Below are 16564 nucleotides of genomic sequence, written 5' to 3'. Positions count from 1 at the left end.
CTTCTCAATTGCCAAACCTTTAGCCACCATTATAAGTCCCTAGTAAATGGTACCCATAGTTCCTAGGACATGGGGGTACTACAGGAAGGCTCTGGAGTGCTGCAACACGATTTGTGCCACCCTCAGGGACCTTCTCACTACGTGCACACAGTGCTGCTTTTGCTTGCTGGGTGTCTTGGTGCAGAACTAAAATGAAAACACGGCATGGCAAACAGCCTATGTGCCCTGTCTCCTTTACACTGCATGCAATATATGTAAGTCACCCCTCTAGCAGGCCTTCCAGCTCTAAAGGCAGGGTGCATTATGTTACATGTGAGGGCATACCTGTATGAGCAGATATGCCCCTGCTATGTCTTTGTCGATTCTCAGATGTAGTAGGTGAGCAGGGAAGCCTTTTTAAGTACATGTGCTGGACACTGGTCATTGCGAGTTCCTCAGCTACATGATGGCTTCACTGACAATATGGATGTTTGGTATCAAACATCTCATATTAATAAACTTTCACTGAATTCAGTGATGGATTTATTAATACATGCACTCAGAGGGAAGGCACCTTAGAGCTGCCCCCTAAAAACCTCTAACTCCTAGTGTGGGTACTGACTGGTCAAAACTAGTACAGCCACCTTAGACGGAATTCTGACCCCCTGAGATGAAAACCAATGCTCTTGAGGGCTCAGGACAAAGGCCTGCTTTGGGCAGATGGATAACCTCCTTTAACGGGCAGGATGGACATTCCAGGGTGGGGAGCTTAAAAGGTCTTGCCACCTTTGAAAGGCGACCCAGGCCTGTCCAAATGTTGAAGGAGACCGACCCCCAGTTCCTGGGCCCACTTTTGGCAGCAGGACTGTCGAGAAAATTAGATAACTTATGAGGAGTGCCCACTTCATGCCAGTCCCACCCCCAGGGTGGATGAGCTGAACTACTTTTTAAATTCCTCCTTGCATGGAAAGAACTAGGCCAGAAGGCTCAGGGCTATGCCACTTCTCAAAGGAAGTGGTAATAGGAAGGGTTTAGTCGCCCTAAAGGTGAGTAGCCAATTGGTTACCACCTGGCACTCCCTGTAACACCCCTAAATTCAGTTTTTAGGTGGCACCCCTGAACCCTAGACTCGGATTCCTATTGACCTAATAAGAGCCGGACAAAACAGACGTCTCCCAGCAGAGAATACTGAAGACAACAACTGACTTGGCCTCAGCCCTACCAGCCTGTCTGCAGCCTTCAAAGAATCTGCATCCAGAAGACTGTTTGGCCTGCAGCCCAGCGACCTCCAAAGGCCTGGGAGGACTGCCTGCCTCCGATAAAGACCAAGAACCCCTCGTGGATACCAGACCTGTCCAAAATAAACCATCTCCAATGAAGAAGTCTGCCTGAGGAACTGCCAAACTGCTGCCTGGAACCACTTCTTCACCTGATGCCCCTGGCCTGAGTCTAAGTGGCGCACCAGTCCAGTGAAGATTCCCCAGCGCTTCTGACCAAGATTCCACAGTGAGCTGACCCAGGCCAGACTCCACAGCGACGCCTGCAGCCTAAATCCGAGGACTCCCCCTGACCGCAACCTGCCTGGTAAGGTGTTTCTGATGCCAAAGGACACCACTGCACTTGGAGCGCCTGGGCCTTGGGGCACTGAACCGTCTGTATCCCTACAACTCCTGGCATCTCCGCTTACCTGGGCAGCTGTGGGCTGACCTCTCCCACCCTCCTGACCAGAGCCTGCAGTCCAATTCTGAAAGTCATCTCCTGCATTGAATAACATTGCCCAGCGCTGTGTAGGCACTCGGCGCCCGGCCTCCCCGTGCCGTTGAGGGTGTAAGTTTGATGCTGCCATGTGGCCCCCCTTGTACATACCTCATCTCCAGAAGATTGACCCCGCTTTACTCATCTGTAAGCAGCACTTCAGCGGATACCCCTATCGCTGTTGCATAGCATTGGTTGTCCAATGATATGTTGGCACTCTGCACCCAGCTGCCCCTGCGCAGGTGAGGGTGTACGTTTGGTGATGCCTTATGTCCCCGCCCCCCGCCCGCTGCTCGACCTCAATCCCCGGAGTCCAACCTCTGACTCCGCTTGTACTTACCTGGGAACAGCGCATCATCATCATCATCATCATCATCATCATCCCCCCAACTCTCCATTGATTAATCTTGGGCACTGACTCTGACCTCTGCACCCAGCTACCCCCGTGCTGCTGTGGGTGCACTCTTAGTACCAACCTGAACCATGCCCGGTGCTAGTCTAAAACCCTGAAGACTGGGATTGCAAGGCATGCACTTACCTGCGAAACTGTATTCTTGTTTTCGTCCCATAGGATAACATTGAATTGCACTGTGTCGGTGTTTGCAACCACAAAGTATTTTGGATTTAAAAACTGCTTACATTATAACAAAGTTCATTGGTTCAAAGCCTATATAAAAGTAAATGTTATTTTTCTAAATTGGTCTCAGATTTATTCTTTGAATGTGTGTCTCTTTTATTGCTTCTGTGAGTACAACAAATGCTTAACATGACTCCTTGATAAGCCTAACTGCTTACTTATGATACCACAAAAAGAGCACTAGATCCATCTATTCTGCCTCTGTAAACCTTTAGGGATCCACTGGACTCTCTGCACTATGTACTTTATTTTAGTGTACTATATAGAGAGCTAGCTTTCTGCGGTTTGGATAAATTATGGTCATCTTTCCTGTCTTAAAGAATGAAGGCATCAATTCAACCAGTGGTTTTAAGAAGACACCACATAAAGTCAAAAGAATGGTTCTAGTATGGAACCAGTTCCCGAAACAGGAGGTGGTATCTTGCCTTTGTGTACCTATCTATTCAAGACTCATTTCAACACCATCGCTTCATGTACCATTGTCGTTATTTCTTTAGCCATCTCCTTTGTTGAGTGCGCAGGGAGAACCTTGTAGTTTTTGTGGTCACTCAGCAAGCACAGACATTCTGTTCTGTAAGCTTCTGTATTCAAAATTTCAGTGTCTCCGCCCTTGCCTCTTGTCATCATTTGATAATGAGGCGAGTGCTCTGTGTTCATCTTTCATCATGTTATGGAAGATATGGCGTGGTGGTTTTGACTTGACCGCCTTGCGGCTAGTTTATTCAAATGTTACTAAAGTTACTACCTCTTCAGGGGTCACAGCTGCTGACTGATAGAAAGTAGAGGGAATGCGTAACCTGAATAGTTTTCTTGTGTGTTAGTATTATCGTTGAAAAAAGTATGTTACCTGATCTTCCGAAAGAATTCTGATAATTCACAGTAGAAATTGAAATGGTCCTCTTTGAATGTGGGTATGAAGCCTAAGCTCTTACTGGTACCTTCATTTTTGTTTCTGCTAAATTCTTATCAGAGAGGTTATTAACTAAGCTGTGCTTGTGCTCAGGGTTGTGTCCCTCCTCTGGTATGTCCTAACTATGTGTGGTTTGTCTTCGTTTTAACCTTCTGTACTTCTTCCTTGCTGTCTTTTACTCGTCCCCTGACCGCTTCATAAAAGGAAAGTTATTGTTTGAGTATTTGGGCCCCCAACTGGTGGTATCAAGAAAGATGGAATGTGTTCAAAGAAGCATCCCATTCATTGTGGCCTGTATCCATGTATTGGCCCTGCTATTTTGTCCTCAAAATGCATCCTTGTGGTCTTGGTGTCCTTTTTGGTGTGGTGGCTACTGTCTGCTGTAGTGGTTGGTAATTTTCACTTGTATATCGATATACATTTTCTCAGGTGAATTTCTTAATGTCTTTATTGAGTTTGGCAATATTTTTATTGAATCACATATTCTTTATTTCTTTATCTCCTTGCTAATCTCTTCAAACTTTTTCTTTTATGCTGATGTGATCTGTATGGATACCTTAAGTGCTCATTCTCCTACCTGAATTTTAATGAGTAGCGCTTCAGAAATTCTCTTGGCTGTAATAATTAAGATTAGCCAATCTCTTGTGCGCTTCCAAGAAATCCGAGCCCATTCTTTTCTGAATACTAGATCTTCCAGAAATAGCCGTGCTGCATTGGAAACAAACCACTCAGGCTGTGTGTGCTCGCAAATTCTCAGTAATGGTCAGACCATGCAGAGCTGTCTTAATCTGGTTTCATATCATTTGTGCTTGGTTTTGTAACAGAATGAAAGCTGAAATTTTGCGTCGGTGCAGCTCAAACAAAGGCTAGGAAAAAGCTTTGAAATGTAGCAGAGGATAACAAACCAAGTGAGACGACCATCTAAGTTCTTACAGTTGTTTCAATTCTAGATGTGAAGTTTAAAGTTTCCTCTGCCTATTACTACAAATAATGATAGGCTGAGTTTCAGATTGACTGCAGAAACCCAGATTTGAATGGTGGCTAAGAAATATCTGAATTTAAGAATGCCATTTGCCAAAAACTCTTTAACCCCCTAGCTACTAAGCTTTTTTTTTGGCTATTTGAAGTAGTTCACGGTTAGGCCCCCATAACCTTTTGTCCACATAAGCTATCCATGCCAAATGTGCGTCCTTTTTTCCCCCAACAACCTGTGGGTTCTAAAGGTACCCAAGGTTTGTGGAGTCCCCTGGAGGGGACCAAGAAACTAGCCAAAATACAGCTACATTTTGTGTTTTGGGGAAAAATAGGGAAAAAGCTCTGCAGGAGAAACAATCTCGTTTTTCCCCAGCAAATGGCTTCAACTATGCTAATATCACCATCTTCCCAGCTTTCAGGAACAGGCAGACTAGAATCAGTAAATTAAATTTTTCAACAGTTTTTGTATTTTACTCAGACATACTCAATTTTTCCAAATTTTTGCGCTTTCAACCTCTTTCCAGTTAGTGACACAAATGGGTGTGAAACCAATGGTGAGTCCTGGAAAGCTATATATTTCTGATAAAATTATGAATTCAGCAAGGGGTCATTTGTGTAGATCCTTCAAGGTTTTTCTATAGAAAGTAACACTTGAAATAAAAAAAAATATTGAAATGGAGCTGAAAAAACAGCCATTTGCGTCTAAGTTTTCATGTGTAACTTGATCAAATTGTGGCAGATTTTCAAAAGCAATATACCATTACATCCGCTGGACCCTGCTGGTTGCGGGGATATATAGGGCTTGTAGGTCCTCCAAGAATCCAAGCTAACTAGAGCCAATAACTGAGTTGCCCCTTGCATGTTTTTTCATTGTGTACTGGGTTTGGTAAAATATCGCCATTGAAAAATAGGTATCAAGGAAACCTATATATTTCCCAAATGGGTACAAGATATGGAGTTTAAAAGTAGTGGTTATTTGCACATCTCTGAAATTGGGGTTACCCATACTAGCATGTGAATTAGAGGTCATTTCTCAAAATTACTTCTTTCTTACACACTGTCTTACATTTGGAAGGCGTAAATACAGAGAAAGACAATTGGCAATAACGTGTGTTCTACTTTTCTGTGTTTCCCTCAATTCTTCCGATAAAAAATTGTGCATCACTTGTGTTGGTAGACCTAGTGCCCACAACACGGCCAAAAACGCAACTTGGACCTATCACATTTTTCCATCCAAAACTGATCCCCCCCCCCCCCACCAAGATGTGCCTAGCTGTGGATTTTGGGTCCTAGCAAAACCGAGCAAACCTGTACATTTTTGAAAACTATATAACCAGGGGAATCCAGGATGTGGTAACTTGCGTGGCTCTCACCAGGTTCTGTAACCCAGAATCCCTTGCAAACCTCAAAATTTGTCTTAAAAAAACACATTTTCCTCACATTTCTGTGATGGAAAGTTCTGGAATCTGAATGGAGCCACAAACATCATTCCCCCCAAGTCTCCCGATAAAGCTGGTACCCCACTTGTGTGGATAGGCCTAGTGCCAGGGACAACGAATGGCCCAAAACTTATTGTGGAGACATCAAAATTGTTGATCAGAAAATTACCTGTTTTTGCAAGGGGGGCACCTGTGTTTTTGGTCCAGGACTTGGCAATAATCTAGGGAAACCTACAAAACCTAGCCATTTCTGAAAACTAGGCACCTGAGGGAGTTCGGGGAGGTGTGGATCCCTCAGTATTTTCTTACCCAGAATTCCCTGCAAACCTCAAAGTTAGCTAAAAACTCATTTTCTTCACATTTCTGCGTGGGATCATCTCACTGGCACACATTTCCTACCACCTACCATTCCCCTTGGTCTCCCGATAAAAATTATACCTCACTTGTGGTGGTGGGCCAAGTGCCTGCGAAAGGAAGAGTCACAAATGTGTAGAAATTGAGGGGAAACCAAAGAGGGTCCAAAAGGGCAGATATTATTTTAATGTTTTTAGGCTGTCTCTGCTTTGGGCAGCTGCACAAGTGGGTCAGAATTTCTATTGGTACAGATGAGGCAGTGCTAGTGCTAGGAATTTTGTGGATTCCTACGGATTCCAGACGTTTCCATCCCAGAAATGTAGGGAAAATGCATGATTTCAGGCAAAGTTGGATGTTGGCAGGACGTTATGGGTAAGAAAATGGTGTGGGGTGCATGTAAAGCACACCACCTTGGACCCACCCAGATGTTTAGTTTGCAGAAGTGCCTGGGACCTGGTGGGTTTCTCCAGGTGGCAGCGTACCCAAGTCCAAAAAGTGCAGTTGCTCACCATTGCAAGTGGGACAATATTAGGAGTTAGCCAAGCACTCTTGGCCCATATGTAAAATAAAAACTCAAAAGAGTCACATGTTCTCTTGCTTGCATTAGGATGAGATGCTTTAGTCCTTGGGGGCTGAAAGACTGTTAACCCCTTAAATTGGGATGGGGCATAACCATGCCAATGGTGGTGGGCAGCCCTCTCCCCTCTTTTTTTTGTTTTGTATTTTTTGAAATTTCCTGGCTTCTATTGGGCAGTCTGCTCCCCCGGGGGGGGGGGGCAGATCGGGGGTTAATTACCCCATTTGCCCCCAAGGGGGACAGAAAGACTTCATCCCCATTTATTTGGGGTGGGAGCATTGTCATACCCCCACCCCTCTTTTAAAAAAAAAAAATGATTTCCTGGTGTCTTGTGGGCTTTCTGCCTCCCAACCCCCCTGGTGGGGGGCAGATCGGGGGTTACAATCCCCAATCGCCCCTCTGCCCTCCAGGGGGCAGGAAGGCTGTTTACATGTTTTGGTGGGGGGGGGCATTGGCTAGCCCATTTTAGGCAGCCCCCACCTCAGTTTTGAAAAAAAGTTAATTACTGGTGCCAGGCGGGCTTCACTCCCTCTCCAATCCCCCAGAGAGGGAGAGGGGGCAGATCAGAGGCTATTTCCCCCATTTTCCTCCTCCTAGGGGGTCAGAAAAACTGTTAACATATTTGGGGTGGGTGGGGAGGATTGCCATGCCCATTTTGGGCAGCTCCCCAGCCAGTGCCCGTTTTGAGCAGCCCCCCACCCGTATATATTATAAGGAAATGGAGTTCCTGCCGCCTAGTGCACTTTCTCACCCCTCCTCCCCCCACACAGGGGGCAGATCAGGAGCTTTTGCCCCTATCTGCCCTCCGTGGAGGTCTGAAAGACTGGATTATTATCTCCCAAAAAATAATGAGGGATCAAGCAGGGATCCAGTAGCGAGGATTATCATTGGAAAGCGGAGGTTCTCTTCTTCCCACTGATACCTCTCCTGGCTGCCTCGGTGCTCGGGGATGAGATAGCCTCCTGAACATCGAGGCCAGGAAAGTGCAATCTTTCGTTTCCATTGAAATGACGTAAGCGCACCATGTGCGATGAGCGTCATTTTAATGAAAACAATGAAACCGCTCCTGGAGATGGGCTGTTTCTTTGTAAAAGAAATCCCTCTGGTGCCCGGACAAGAGGGATTTGAAATGCCATGTGCACGTACTGCCGGGAGCCAACTGACACACATGAGCACTGTAGCATCGGACACCTCCCAGCTGTCCGACGCATAGAAAAGTTTAAGTTAAGGCATAATTACATATTATTAGCAAATTGATAAATAGCAATTTTTTGATGGGTAAGTATGGCTCCACATAACTCCTCATGCAGAATGAACATCATGAGACTGAATATAGATTCCATTTGAGCCCTGCATGAAGTAGGAATTGTGGGAGAGCTAGGGGGATTCCAAATGGGCTTGGTCTACTTATATATTTTCTATTTTGATGCAGTTTGATAATTTTATAGGCATACTTCTGACTTATCCTGCTGTTTTATATTCTTCATTCCTCTAGGTTTTAAAAAACCCTGTTCTTGCATAGCACACACCTCTAAATGAAGCACTGATACTTCCTCCACTGTCCGAGACATTGCCATTTGATCATATATATTTTCCTGTAGACTTATGAAGCCCAGACTACTTCACTAGCAGAATACATTTGGATGTCACACCTGCTTTAAGTTTCCATTTCCGTGTGAAGGACACAACAGTCGGATGAGTGAGTGCAATCATCAGTGCACTCCCTTATCCATGTTATCATTGACTCATCACAATCTCCAGCGTACCCTTCCACATTACCTACCACACATGCAAAATCACCAGTCTTGGATGAATCTCGTTCACTTGTAAAATAGCCATGTATATAGGCTTTGATAGTACTTGTTTTATATTGATGACATGAGTTGTGGTAAACAACGAAAGCGGACCATAGAAGTAACATTGGTGTGTTCTTGGATTTGGTAAGGGCAGGAAACCAGTTTACTGATCTGTAACATGTAACAATAAAGTATAATGTTGACATTTACATATCACTTCTCAGCAAAAGAAGTGGAAATCAGGCACAAAAAGGTGGTTTGGTGAAAAGTACAAGCAAAAGCAGTTGGGTTTTTATCATGTAAAGGAATAATAACACATTCCCTTTCTTTATTCTTTAAGGAAAAAGTGGATGCCGGTTTACCAACTGCCATAGTAAGTATGCATTTAAATATGCTGTTTGGAACATGATTACACAAAGCACTTCTAAATTATTGTATATGTCTAAAATGATTTCTGATTATTATCATTTTGCAGTTATACACAACATGACGTTTTAGATTGCTATCAGTTATTTTTATATTGCAAAGGGATTGTTTCATTTATTTGGTGTTGTTAGATACTCTTATTTGTGATTAAAAAGACCAATGTCCCGCGTGTGTGAAGTCCATTGGAAATCACTTAGTGTACATTCACAACTGACTGCATCCGCTGCACTCTTGCAAGCTTGCATGAGATTCTTGCACAGTCCCAGGGCCAGTCCTCACTGACTAGTCTTATTAGCAAGAGGAGGTTGAGACATCTAAAACCCAGAGAGGTGGGGGCTCCCCCCACTTAGACAAACAAGAACTACATCTGATTGGTAAAGAAGAGCCATCCACCATTATTATCTTCCTTCCAATGGGACTAGCCACAATCTTAGCGGGACAGACAGGCAGGGTTCCTTGACTATCAACTTGCATGTGGTTGAAAACATCTACATAGACCTAGCATGACAAAAGCTAATGCCCTAGAGAATTATGCAGGGGTTATGGTCCAGCACTGCTAGCACAAAAGAGACTCCCAGATGTCACACGAGTGCAGATTTAGGAACTGAGGGATAACATTATACTTCAGTAGGCAACGCATACACTCTGAAGCAAAACACACTATCGCAGTAGCAGCAAATTCAAAAGAGACAACAATATTACAGATTTGCTCAAACAGCTGGGTTCCCTGAAAAAAGGCTCCCAGCATTTGGCAGTGAATGAAAATTATCCATATTGGAAGATAAGGAAGCGGTCACCAAGAACTTTATGAAGCAATTGTTTTACAGTATTGGGGTATCTTTCATAGATTCACATGCTTGAATCATTTCCCGTCATCGAAGTAGGAGTCCCACTGTGCAGTAGTAAGCAGTATATATCAGTCTAATAGGCTGCAAGGAGAATGCAGAGTTCATCGTACAGCCAATCTATGTCCTTTTTAGAAAAGGACCAGAGCAGACCAATGACCAGTCAGGTGACAGTACCCTTTAGAACACTCCCAGCAGGGGCATCTTCCCTCAGAGTTTCACTGCACGTTGTAGGTAAGGAGTCTCTCTGAGCTCTGCTCAGTTTCTTCATGTTTCCTGATCTTCAGACATCTATTCTTTTGCCAGTATGTTATTACTGGTTAAAAAAGATCTTTTCCGGCTGTGTGCTACCTGTGACAAGAAAGACGGCGTTAAGAAGACCCTCCTAAGGAGTGTATATTTTATCTTCACCCATCACATAAGGTGAGGGACTGTAAGATATGCACAACTTTCTCCTCAAAAACCCTCAAAGATCATGAGGGAAGACTTTTCTTATGGCTCCAAAAGCTCAAATCTAAGACTGTTGTCTCTGAGGGAGAAGGTAGTGAGTGCTCTACCTCCTCGCAAACTCCCAAGAAGAGGGAAAGATCTAGGCATGATTTCCATCATCATAGCAGAAAAGACTTAAAAAAGACTCATCATGGACCTGCAGAAAGCTCCGCACATGAGGTAAACACGTACAAGAGTTTCTTCTGTCTCAAAATCTGAGCCTTGGACACCTTCTTCTCCCCTTCTGTTGAAGCCTAAATCTTCCTCTGGACTATTTTAAAAAAAGCTGAAAATCACTGTTAAAATATCGTCATTGACACCAAAAACCTTACAGCAATCATCAACAATAGTGCTTGGGAGCCTGACGATGCTTTCACCATTTATGACGATGACCACTTTGCCAATGACGACGAGATCCATAGCCTAAACAACGACCGTCACTTCCACTAAGACTGTATCATCACCATCGAAGACGGCATCATTGTCGGTACCGCCATCGACTAACACGTCGACGACACTTACGAATACCACCTCGTCAATGGTCACCTCATTGACGACACCGTTGGTGTCAGAAATTTTGGAAAAATCCACCTCTCCATCAGTAAAACCAAAGAAAAGACGATCCACTCTATTATTGCCTTCATTGTGGACGACCTCATCGACAGCTGTCTTCCCACCACAGCGTTTCCACCTGCTTTCACGTTGCCTGCTGGAGTATCTCCCGTTGCACTTAACCATTTGTTGGATATCCAGAACTCTGATGACCAAGGGATGTTTGGAACAGCATACAGTCCCTCTGAATTACATGTAAAGTACCAAGATGACGAGGAGGAACAAGATTACTATAAACCTGTCTACCAGAATCACCATTATCCAAGGCAATACCAACAATATTCCCCTCCTCTTGTACCAACAGACACGGTCCAGGTTCCAGCTACTCTAGTGCAAAATTTACAGAGTATGCTTCAAGATTATTACAAGTGCTTCCCAACGCCAGCTGCAATACAACCATCAGCAGCACTGTCGTCTACATCTCCAGAGCATCTTCCTCCACCTACTACTCCGAGGATAACTGCACAATCATGTATTGCTTTGCCCCCTCAAGACGACCCTTTTTCATCAGACAATGATGAGGGAGACCAGGATGAAAGCGGGATAATTGACAACTGCACCACAAACATTGAATGGGATGATTATCTCATCTCTCAACCTTCCTCTCCACCGCCCCAAGCAGATTCTCTGCCTGCAGATATTGATGGTTTCCACATATTGATGGAGAGAGCAGCAAAGCATTTTCAACTGTCTGTCACTATTAAGCAGACAGACTGCTTTCTTTATGATTTCAAGGACTAATCTAGAATGATTAGAACAATTCCAATTGTTGATTATATATGGGCGGAAGGAGTTAGAATTTTGAAGATGCCGGCCACTGTTACTGCTGTCCTTCCTAGGATAGACAAAAAGTATAAGGCTCCATAGGACTCAGCTGCTTTCTTGATAAGCCACCCAAAGGCTGATTTGGTGATTTCTCAGGCTGCACAGTGGAGGTCGAAGAATCCTGCCTCTACAATAACACCTCCGCCGGACAAAGAGGATAGGTGGTTAGAAAGCATTGGCAAGTGATTCACTGTGATGTCAGGTACAACTGTCCGCACCGCAAACTCCCTGGCAATTCTGTGGCTTTACGATCGCCAAATGTGGTTGGACATATCGTTCGGCATGAGATCTAGATATGAAGCTAAGAAATCAGAAGCCATGCATATTCTACAGGAGGGCGAAAGAGCGGCATCCAAGATTGTCGACTGTGCAATGGACATTGCATCCATTGGCCTCTGCCAATTGGCAGGTTCGGCTGTGCTCCGATGTCAAGGTTGGTTTAAAGCCACGCCATGCAGCCCAGAAATGGAAACCAAGATCCTTGGTATGTCTTTTGATGGCGACTCCTTGTTTGGGAAGCATGTAGCTGACGCCCTGCAATCCATAAAGGGAGACACAGAGACAGCTTGATCCCTCAGAATGTTCCAATACCGCAGGACTCCTTTTTGAAGCGCACGTGGCCGCGTATCATATTTGTATTGTGGTGAATACCAAAGATACCAGCCGCAATCATATCAGCAGCCCTTTCAACCAGCCTCCCAACAACATCAACCTTATCGACCTCCACCATCGGCAGCCTATTCCAGACAGCCTAGACGAAAGCAGACCGTTTTCTCTAGAGACACCACTAGGAAACCGTGACTGTTTCAAAGTGCTGGCTATATTCCCTTCTTACCATCTGGTGGGTGCCAAAATCTCCCTTTTATTTACATCAGTGAAAAATACCTACAGAAAGGGTGTATTAGACCTCATCGAACATGGCCATACTCTGGAGTTCACTCAATTTCCACCCCAGACTCCACCAACATCATTTCTTCTAACCCGACTTTGTCTTCTTCCTGAGGAAGTTGTAGCCATGTTATCAAATGGAGCCATAGAACATTTTCCACATTCCTAGAAGGGAAAGGGATTTTACTCCTGTTTTATCTTCATAAGGAAGAAATCAGGGCAGTGACGTCCCATCCTCAGCCTCAGGAAACTCAACCGTTACCTGAAGAAATAATCTTTCCATATGGTTTCTCAGCAAGAAATTCTCCAGCTTCTCAATCATGGAGATTTTCTTAAAAGTTTGGATCTCCAAGATGCCTACTTCCACATCCCCATCCATCCCAACCACCGCAAATTCCTTAGGTTTACAGTAGCCGGCACTTACTATCAGTTCCCCGGATATTCACAAAGCTACTTGCTCCAGTGGCAGGTCACTTGCAACAACAGGGCATTCATGTTTTCCCTTACCTCGACGACTGGTTGATAAAGGCTCCATCTTCACAGCAGGCGTCAATGGATACTGCAAGGTGTCTTCATCTGTTTCAAACACTGGGTCTTACAGTAAATTTCCAGAAGTCTCTCCTTCCACCTTCCATGAGGATAACCTTTCTGGGAGCCATTCTCAACACATTACTTGACAAAATATTCTTATCTGTAGACACACAGCAAAAAATGTCCACTCTAGCTCATCTTCTCTCGAAAAGAGAGTGCGGTTTAGTTTGTGTAATCAAGTCTCTATTGGGCATGATGTCTCATCTCAAGATGCAACCTTTCCAAGAGCAATTGGCAGGCCAATGGATCCAATCAGAAGGCAGCTTCGACGACATTGCGAACATCACGTCATTCATGAAGGGAGCTCTGCCCTGGTGGCCACACTACAACAACCTCTCATCGGGGTTTGCTTTCCTTCCTCCCGTCTTGGAATACATCATTACAACAGATGCTTCTCTAGAAGGATAGGGAGCTCATTTCAAGATCTACAGATTAAGGGCAAATGGACCCCAGCACCGATGAATCTGCATATCAATTTCCTAGAACTCAGAGCAATTTTCCTGGGTTTTGCCTCTCTACCAGGAGTTCAAGAAAACAGACAACACAATGAGTATGCATTACCTCAATAAGCAAGGAGGTACATGGTCCAAGATTCTGTCCGAAGAAGCTCAAACCATCTGGTGCTGGGCACTATGACATCAAGTGAACTTAAGGGAAGAACATCTCCCAGGAGTACACAACTCTCTAGCAGACCGCTTGAGCAGAACGTCCCAGAGTTGTTACGAATAGGAATTGGACCAACTGGTCGTAGACACTATCTTTCAGCGTTGGGGCAAGCCCAATCTGGATCTATTTGCATCGCATGAGTCCAAGAAATGCTGGTTTAAAGCCAGCAGGTCCCACAAAAAACATCCTGGAGGAATGCCCTTTCGATGCAGTGGTCTGAGATCTATGCCTACGATTTTCCCCCGATCCCACATCCCCAGAGTTCTTTGAAAGATTAAACAGGAGATATGCCAGTTGATCCTCATAGCCCCACAATGGCCCAAACAATATTGATTTGCAGAGCTACTCATGCTGTTGATGGACAACCACATTAAACTCAAGCCTTAACCGGACTTGTTGTCGATGAACATCACCAGATCCTCCACCCTGACCTGACTTTGCTGCACTTGTCAGCTTGTCTCCTGAGCACCATGAGCTAGAGCACCTAGACCTTCCAGAGGATTGACTGAGTATTCTTGCACAAGCTGCAGCTCAGTCTACCAACAAAATATATCACCTCAAATGGAAACATTTTTGTATTTGGTGCAAAAAATCTAATATACATCCTATTGCGTCTCCTCCTGAACAGGTGTTAGCATGTTTGCTATCTCTAGCTAAATCTGACTTTGGCTGCTATTTCCAGGTTTAGACGAACTCTGGGATCTTCTTCCTTATGGGTGCACAGATTAATAATTCAATTTCTTAAAGGACTCTTCAGGGCATTTCCGCCAATAAAATCACTGCCACCTGCACGGCAGCTTAACACCTTGTTGCCCCAATTGATTAAACATCCATTTGAGCCAATCCACAAAGCTGAGCTAAAAGTTCTCACTTGGAAGGGCGTTATCTTACTAGCCCTTACTTCTGCTAGGAGAGTAATCGAAATTCAAGTCTTCACTATCAGGAGACTTTTCCTACAATTCAGAGACAACATGGTGATACTCCGCACTAATACCAAGTTCATTCCAAAGGTCCCCACTGATTTTCATCTCAATCAACCAGTTATGTTTAAGACTTTTATCCCTAATTCGCAGACACCAGCGGAACAGACACTGCATTCTCTTGATGATAAGAAATGTCTGAAATTTTACTTGGAACAAACTAAAGATATCCGCACTACTGATCAGCACTTTGTGCCTTATGGCAGCAACAATAAAGGTAGACCAGCCTCTAAGCCTACCATAGTGAGACATGTATATCCTTTACTAACCAGTTTTGCCACTCTTAAGGGGGACAGACTTTTATGAGAGAAAATGAAATCACACTCTACTAGAGCAATTGCCACAACAACAGCTTTATTTGTTGGGGTGTCCATTGAAAATATATGCTGTGCTGTAACTTGGAAGAGCAAGCACACCTTTACCCAACATTACTGTTTAGATGCAGCACATACTCCTGACACAGCTGTGATTAAAGCAGTACTTCGGCATCTTTTCCAGTAAGGTGAGCTTGTTCTATATGTGTGTGTGTATGTATGTATGTATGTGTGAGTGTATATTTATATGTGTGTGTGTGTGTGTGTATAATACAATGTTATTATACCCACCATCCGCTTTTATATTCATGCATACTTTTGTTATGGATTGCACTGCTAGCTTTTCTGATTAAAGCATGTGAATCTATAAAAGATGCCCCATTACCGGAGAAAGATTTTGTTACTTACCTGTAACTCTCGTTCTCCAATATTGGTATCTTTCATAGATTCACATGCAACCTCCCCTCAGAGGCTCTCCTTCTTGGTCAGTGAGGAGTGTTCTAAAGGGTGCTGTCGCCTCACTGCTCAACTTTGGTCCATTTTCAAAAAGGACATAGGTAGGCTGTAAGATGAACTCTGCGTACTCTTTACAGCCTATTAGAATGATATATACTGCTTACTATTGTACCGTGGGACTCCCACTTCGACGAAGGGAAAAAATTCAAGCTTGTGAATCTATGAAAAATACCAATACTGGAGAAAAAGCATTACAGGTAAGTAACAAATTCTTTCAGCAACTTGAAAGAAGAATTTAGCTAGGTTATAGGAGATGAAAAACAGGAACTCCAAAAACTAAGAGATGTCTCAAATTGTGTGATGGAGTTCTGTTCCTTTAAGAAAACAGCTGACAAGCTTTCACTGGAGCATGAGCAGCTTATTGCTTATATCACATGATGGAGGACCTGCACTTCATATTATAGGAGAAACAAGAGGCCCTAGAAAATAGGTCCAGGAGAAATAACATCCTAACAGGACAGGTCTCAAAAAGAATCAAAGCAAATGATCTAAAGAGTAATGTGCAATTTTTTTTTGATGCCACTGTGAAGCAGTTTTAGGCACAACCCATCTTCGACTATGTGCACATGATAGCCCCTCTGAACAGGGAAAGCAAAGCCCTGCCATACATATTAGATTTTTTAGGGCAAAGCATAATCTTTGGATGAGTAGTGAAGTCTTCTATAATGGTGCTCATGTGCGGACTTTACAAGCCATTCAATAGTTGCTCTTTCATGAGTGAGATCTATTTCTAGTTACGTATGAGAGAATGGAAGTGTCATTACAAAGGGAGAATAGCCCCAATGCCTTCAAGGAGTTTATTGAAAAATAATCCATACACCTGGTATATTATCTCATGTTCTGGCTATCCCCCTATTCATCAGGCATATTCTTTAGCCAGACTCAAACATTTTGCATTCCCTTTCTTCACCTGTGTACCATAACCCCAACATATGGAAACATAAACTCCCTTGGTCATGTCCTACAGCAGTGGTACCCAACCTGTGGTCT

General features: G+C 43.9%; 1 protein-coding gene across 3 annotated transcripts in view; it reads left to right on the top strand.

The window, feature by feature from the left end:
- VPS8 (VPS8 subunit of CORVET complex) overlaps positions 1 to 16564 on the top strand; it is a 1496959-nt gene that overhangs the window by 165227 nt on the left and 1315168 nt on the right. For all 3 annotated transcript variants that reach the window (XM_069225817.1, XM_069225815.1, XM_069225816.1), the window contains exon 5: positions 8763 to 8795. In XM_069225817.1, the coding sequence (XP_069081918.1) occupies positions 8763 to 8795 (33 nt within the window). The remainder of the gene's footprint in view (positions 1 to 8762; positions 8796 to 16564) is intronic.

The sequence above is a fragment of the Pleurodeles waltl genome, chromosome 3_1, assembly GCF_031143425.1.
Source record: "Pleurodeles waltl isolate 20211129_DDA chromosome 3_1, aPleWal1.hap1.20221129, whole genome shotgun sequence".
Taxonomy (NCBI): domain Eukaryota; kingdom Metazoa; phylum Chordata; class Amphibia; order Caudata; family Salamandridae; genus Pleurodeles; species Pleurodeles waltl.
Note: the sequence above shows the minus strand (reverse complement) of the source record. Positions and strands in the feature narration are given on the sequence as shown.